General features: G+C 44.9%; 1 protein-coding gene across 1 annotated transcript; it reads right to left on the bottom strand.

Annotated features, from left to right (window-relative positions):
- Nucleotides 1-3,443: 3,443 nt before the first annotated feature.
- LOC135987462 (interleukin-17F-like) lies at nt 3,444-5,511 on the bottom strand. The gene is made up of 3 exons (XM_065632383.1): nt 5,485-5,511; nt 4,286-4,530; nt 3,444-3,681 (listed from the first exon to the last, which is right to left on the bottom strand). The coding sequence occupies exons 1-3, from the start codon at nt 5,509-5,511 to the stop codon at nt 3,444-3,446; spliced, it is 510 nt and encodes a 169-aa protein (XP_065488455.1).
- Between the last annotated feature and the right edge of the window lie 735 nt (nt 5,512-6,246).

Genomic DNA, 6,246 nt, shown 5'->3' with positions numbered 1-6,246 from the left:
ACTCACAACTGACATGGAAACCACCCTCATCATGTTGGCACCAAACCACAGACCCCACAGGACTGACCAGTAAATTGCTCATCCCCTTAAAATTTTGTCTTTTAGGTCTAACTCTCTGCAAATCATGTTGACTTCTGGATTTTCAAGCCATTGCTCCTCTGGCTTACCAAACACAAACAGTTCTTGCGTTGTTTCAGCCTTTTAGGTTGCAAACTTTGCATTCCTTATATATTTCATCTCTGCGCACCTTTAAAAGCGATGATTTGGTGGAACAGGCTGACCTGGTCTGTAATGCTTTTAAGCACCCCCAGGACCATCTGTGTGTTGTCAAGGGTCCAGAGAAGCCCGACTCACATCTGCAGGCCAACACATCCACAGGTCAAAGCCTGGGAGAAGGCATCTACCCAGGTTCACAGGGTTCACACCACCGTCATGCCTCCCAACCCATGCTCATGCATGGTGCCCCTCCAACATCCCACGAGATCTACTGCACAACGGGATCCCTGGTTGAGCTGCCAGAACTGGCACAGCCAAGGGGAGAAGTGAGCAAGGGGACAGGGAAAGGAGGTTAGTGAGGGACAAGGAGAAGAGAGGAGGAGGATCAAAAAGGCCACGAGGATCAGATACCAACCTGTGACCATAGGTTGCTGAACCCAGCAGGTTACAAGGAGACACTGTGGGACTGCTGCTACCCCTATAGCTGTGTCTTCTCCTTCTGGTAAAATACCAAGTCCCTGAAGGTTGCTCTAAGCCATATTTCAGAGCCAGAGCCACTCAGCCAGGCATCCAGGGGCTGCATCCATTGCTGCAAGGGGGAAAAAAAAAAAAAAAAAAAAAGAAGCAAAGCTTTTCACAAAGGCTGGTCCTCAGCCACGAATTATGCTTGCTTTCGGTGGCGGTATGACTGTGCTGTTTACAAGAAGCATAAACTTATCGGCCGTGTTCTTAGATTGCTGGGAATGAAAGCCAACCACCTACCTCATCAAAAAAGCATCACCTAAAAAACAAACAGACTCATATTTACAACCAACTGCATTCTAAGAATGGTGCCATTAGAAATAAATAACCCTTGTTGCTCATTTTATTTAGAAACAATCCCCATGTACAAGCACATGCCTTGCTGAGGGGTGTGTGGTTTGCAGTTGATAACACTGGCTGAAAAACCTCATGACCCATGCGTAAGACTTCCCTAATTAGCTACCTTTGCATTTTCTTAATTAGCTACTTCGTAATTCACCCAGTTAGAACAGCCCTTCAGGTAAGTTGATGGCTGTTGAAGAGAGCACAGGAGCTCACACCCGTTTAGCTGTGATGAACCTAATGCCCAAGTAATTATGTCTGCAGGGAAAAATGTAGGCTGGTTTTCTCCCCACAAAACAACTGAGGACAACGCCACGGGCTAGGTTTATCAAGACAGAGAGAAATAGGTCAGGAGTAAGAACCAGGGTGAGCAACGTGTGAGTTCCTGGTCAGCGGTTACTGTAAGAGCAGAGCTGGTGTTAAGCAAGAGCGTGCAGAAGACGCCTCCATGGGTTTGCACTCCACCACATGAAGAGCTTGGTGGTCATAACGAAACAGCTGCTGCCACAGATGAGTACAAATGCTTGTAACCGAATGAGAGGGTTTCCCCACCTGGTTACCCATGGCTTGTTAAACTGGCTCCCAGTGACCCACGAGGCAGAGAATACACCCGATTTGACAAACAACCACCAGAGGAGTCATCTGCACCCAATGATTGTCTGACCTACCTGGGGAGGACACCTGCACCAGGTGTATCTAATTTAAAGTAGCTTCTGTGCAGCCAAAATGGAATAAGAGAAAGCTTGCACATAGGTTCACCTTGGTTTAACTGCAGGTGAACAAGGAAATACAGGCTTCAAACCTCCACCAGCAGAAACCAAAGTCAGGGGGCTGAGAATCTGGCTTAGCTCTGCATGAAAGATGAGTAATATGACAAAAAAAAAAAAAAACCAACACAGTATAAATCTGATAAAATAATAAACAGTGAGTCTTGCTAGGCTGTGCTCCTTGTGTAGCTATGGGGAAAAAAAGGGCAATTCCTCTCTCCCTAAGGAGGAAATCCCACCCTGGAGGTGTTTATTCCTTGTTCCCTTGATGTGAAGGGATCCTCATCCCACTTCAAGCCCAACACCTAACATTTGGCTGGATAAAAGTCAAGTCAAATGAGGAGACTAAGCCATATTTGCACATTTCCCTACACTTCAGCTCAGCCAACCATCCAGCTGCTGGAGGACAATATTGCTTATAGGGATGACATCTTGTCTGGAAGAAGACAGGACAGGCCTTTTTCCAGCTCACATGAACCAGGCTAGACCCCCCAGAACAAATTTCAACTGCAGACTTGCAATGCAATGTCTCCCACCTCTTTTTCCACCATCCCCAGAGACCATCCCCATGGTCTGGAAAACCAGGCTCCATTGCCAACTCCCCCTGTATAACCTCACTTCACCACTTTCAGCCCCTTTTTTTGCATCTTTTTGTATATTTAGGCTGCAAGTTGTCTTGCACTCCCTCTTACTCATATCGCTGCACCGGAAAAAGCCTGATCTTTGCTGAAATCTCTCAGTGCTACTGCAGCACAAACCCATTCTCCATGTCTGCTTTCATTTTGAGCTACCATAATACAACGTTCTTTTAAATAAAATACAATTTTTATTCAATGTATAAGTTATTGAATAAATACAGATAGGAATTTACCATTTTTTTGATACTCTGAGCACATACCAAGCCATAAATACAGTCACAAATACAAGATATAATTAGAAATATAAACACTAATATTAATTCTTCACCATTTTAACACTAAATGCAAGTGGACTCAATCATCTCCCAAAATGTCCTGGAATAAGTCAGCCACTGCTCCCCATGGAGCAGCAGTGACACAAGCCTGGAGTCTAATTAGAATCAGACCTAGTGACACTTAGGTCAGATTTACACTAGAAATACGTGAGTGAGCAGGGAAAGAAAAAGGGGCTCTGGGATGAGGAAGGGAGGGAGAAGGTGCAGGAGGAGGAATTTTTTGTGGCAGTGCTGCTTGCCATGTATACATTAGGGCAGTTTGCTGCCAAAAACAACTTTTGAAACTTTAATTCATTTGAGTTATCAAATTGATATAAGCCACAATGAAGGGAAAAAGAAAAAAAAAAAAAGAAAGCACAGCTTTTCTCCCTCCCTACTCATAGACACAAATAAAACTTTTCCTCCATCCCCTTCTCTCCCTTCCATCACCATCTGCTGGTGATTCCCAGTCTAAAACCCATAAATTAACAGCAAGAATCAGTACTTTTAATCTGCTTAGATTTGGAAAGAAGTGTCGTATTGAAGTCCTGGGATGCAAAGTGGGTGACTGTGGGATTTCTCCAAAGGGATGTTCATAGGAGACATTTCTTCTTCCCAAAGTTCTTTTCTCCTACTAATCCCTCCTAGGACTGGTGGTGGATGACGGGAGCGGCACACGTGCAGCCCACGGTGATGACTTTCTTCTCCAGGCGGTAGGTGGGCAGGCAGCCCCGTGGCTCTCGTCGGAGGACGAGGATCTCCTGTTGGATGGGGACGGAGTTGAGGCTGTGGTCCTCCTGCCCCAGTGGGTTCACGCAGCTGGAGAAGCGGCACTTGGCATCAGCGATCACCTGGGGGAAGCGGTTGGGGTCTTCATCAAGCCTGGGGATGGGAACAGAAAAGGGCTTTATGCACTTGCACAATGTGGTTTTGTAGGATGTTCTTGTTTATCTCCATGAAAGGACCACGCTCTTTACCTGTGTATCCTCATTATGAGACAAACAATTTCCCTATTCTCAACATTTTTTTAATTAATTCCTAGAAATTGAATCAATTTTGGAAGGGCAATACTGCCGTGTCATTCTTTAGTAGTTGATGAATGGAGTGGATCTAGTTGAAATACAGAACTGATCACAAGTGAGCCATTCGTTTTTGTTTGGTTTTGTTTCAGCTTCAGCATTGAAAAATTTCTTTCAGCTATGAAAATGTAAAATTACAATGTACTGTCATTTTTCATTTCCTAGAGGAATAATTCTTTGACAAAGATTGACAAGATGATTAGAAACCATTCCAATGATGTCCCCTTGCACTGTGAACCGTTTCTCTTGGAGAAATCTCACCCAATATCAAAATGAAAGTGTCTGTCAAGAAGTGTTTGCAATATTCACAGGAGTCCAGGCATATGCTGAGAACCAGCCACTGTTCACCACAAAAAAACACCTGTGTAGCCTGGGCAATGCAATTTAGGTAACAACTAAACAGTTACCTGTAATCCCAAGGAGCAAGAGACCGGTTCCTGACATCGTGGACCATCCTAAAGGCATGATCTGAATTGCTGATACGAACATCAACTTTGACCGTTGTAGGGAATTTGAGTTCCTTTTGGTTCAGGCAATCTTCACTAAATCTCACAGAGCCACCGTTCTTGTTGGGTTGAGGAGGAGCAACCCTCCTATGGGGTGAGCTCCTTACGATGAGTGCTAGAACCAGCACCAAAACCAGTGATCTGAACTGGGAGAGAGAACGGTGTCATTGGCTCATTTCAGTCAAGAGAAAGAGAGCACAAAGATCCAAGTCTTGACTAGACTGGGCCATCAATGGACCATATAACTAGAAAGAGGAGAAGGATGCAGACCATAAGACCCATCCTGAATTCCTTCACTGGGCAGTGGCTGATCTTCATACTTATATTTGAGCAAGAGGGACCAGCACGAGCAAGTGGCGCAATGATGCTAATAATACTCCATTACAACACATGCTTAACTCTGATTCAAAATCTGATTTATAGTTGGCTCTGCACCAAGAAGAGCATCTCCCCAACAAGCTATGAAAGGTCCTCCTCCACAGTCAAACAGCGATGTCTTGTGATCCACAAGGAGGAATCCACAAGGATCCACAAGGACTTAGCTGAGCCCATGCCTAAGCTTAGAAACCCAGATAAGCCATACACTTTCTCAGGACAAGACAGGCTGGCAACCTAGCATCTGTCTGCTGGAAACTACCCTTTCTTGAGGAAATCTGAGATTCTTGTGCCATTTCCAGGAGCTCAGGTTTTAAGAAAAGACGACATAAATGCAAAGCTTTTAATAAAATCACAGGATTTGACAATGCTACAAATACCACCCAGGCTGAAATTTTAATGCACATTCACTTCACAATGACATTTCAGCAATTTTGATAGCATGTTGCCTGAGAAAAACACTGTCTCTCCCAATCCCACACCAGCATTGCTGCCCTTACAGATAAATAATGGGTAGTCCGCTGCCTCCTTGTCACTCAAGCATCAAACCCATTTGCAAAAGCTCAAGAGAGAAAGCATCTGTATCAGACAGACTTAGCATCCCGTTCAGCTCCCACTAAGACAAATAAGAGTTGCTCCTAGATAACAGCATCGTGAGATCTTCATTCTGCTTTTTCTCTTGCAGCAAATTTATCTTAACACTTATGCCAAATGTAAGTACTTACCACTGCAGCGCAGCTGGCAAAAGCCATGGCAATGTCTCTGATGCTTTAGGTGGATGCACACAGTGACAAAGCACAAGAGTTCTCCTTCTCCGAGACCTCTTCCACTCTGTGTGTGTCTCAAAGCCAATTGTAGTCTCCTTTTTATAGTGAAGCCCAACCACTACCATCCTTTCCACTGCAGCATAGAGCTGGCTTACCTGACCTGAGGTTAGGAGCTGATATTTCATTTTCTAGCCCACTTCCTTCCGTCTACCTCCAGAAAGAAGAGGGCAGATACTATGTCATCAGAATCCCAAATCAGGCAATACAGTTGATGCAGGCAGATAAAGAGGTAAGGAAAGAAAAGGAGATGAAAAAAAAAATTCAGACAGGTTTTTTTTTTTCCCTTCCCACCCCCTCTTTCTAATATTAGTGTTATCTCACCACAGACCCATCTGTGGATGCACTTCCACGTGCCTCACACAAACCAAATGGCAGAGGTCAGCAAGCTGCCAAGTCAAGCACCCAACAAGGGTTTCAAAATGAGGACAGGATATGGAACTTCACAGTTGAACCTCCCTTTGCTTCAACTGCACAATCCACCCCCACCTCATCTCGGGGATGCCTATGTTCTGCTGTGACCAGGCAGGACAAGAGTAGATGCCCTGGGGAAGTCCTCCTGGTGGACCTCAGGACACCAGGGCCTGGGACAACTTCCCTATTCATTGCTGAGATCCCATGTTGACATGCTCTGGAGAGCTCTTTGAAAAACTCATGCATGCC

Source organism: Caloenas nicobarica, chromosome 3 (assembly GCF_036013445.1).
Source record: "Caloenas nicobarica isolate bCalNic1 chromosome 3, bCalNic1.hap1, whole genome shotgun sequence".
Lineage (NCBI taxonomy): Eukaryota > Metazoa > Chordata > Aves > Columbiformes > Columbidae > Caloenas > Caloenas nicobarica.
The sequence above is the reverse complement of the archived record's forward strand: the minus strand, read 5'-3'. Positions and strand labels throughout refer to the sequence as shown.

Excerpts from the sequence above, each read along its gene's own strand:
- LOC135987462 (XM_065632383.1), bottom strand. The coding sequence starts at position 5,511 with ATGGCTTTTGCCAGCTGCGCTGCAGTG. Across the intron at positions 4,531-5,484 it reads TTGCCAGCTGCGCTGCAGTG|TTCAGATCACTGGTTTTGGT; the intron begins GTAAGTACTTAC and ends TCTCTCTCCCAG. Across the intron at positions 3,682-4,285 it reads CTTGCTCCTTGGGATTACAG|GCTTGATGAAGACCCCAACC; the intron begins GTAACTGTTTAG and ends TCCCATCCCCAG.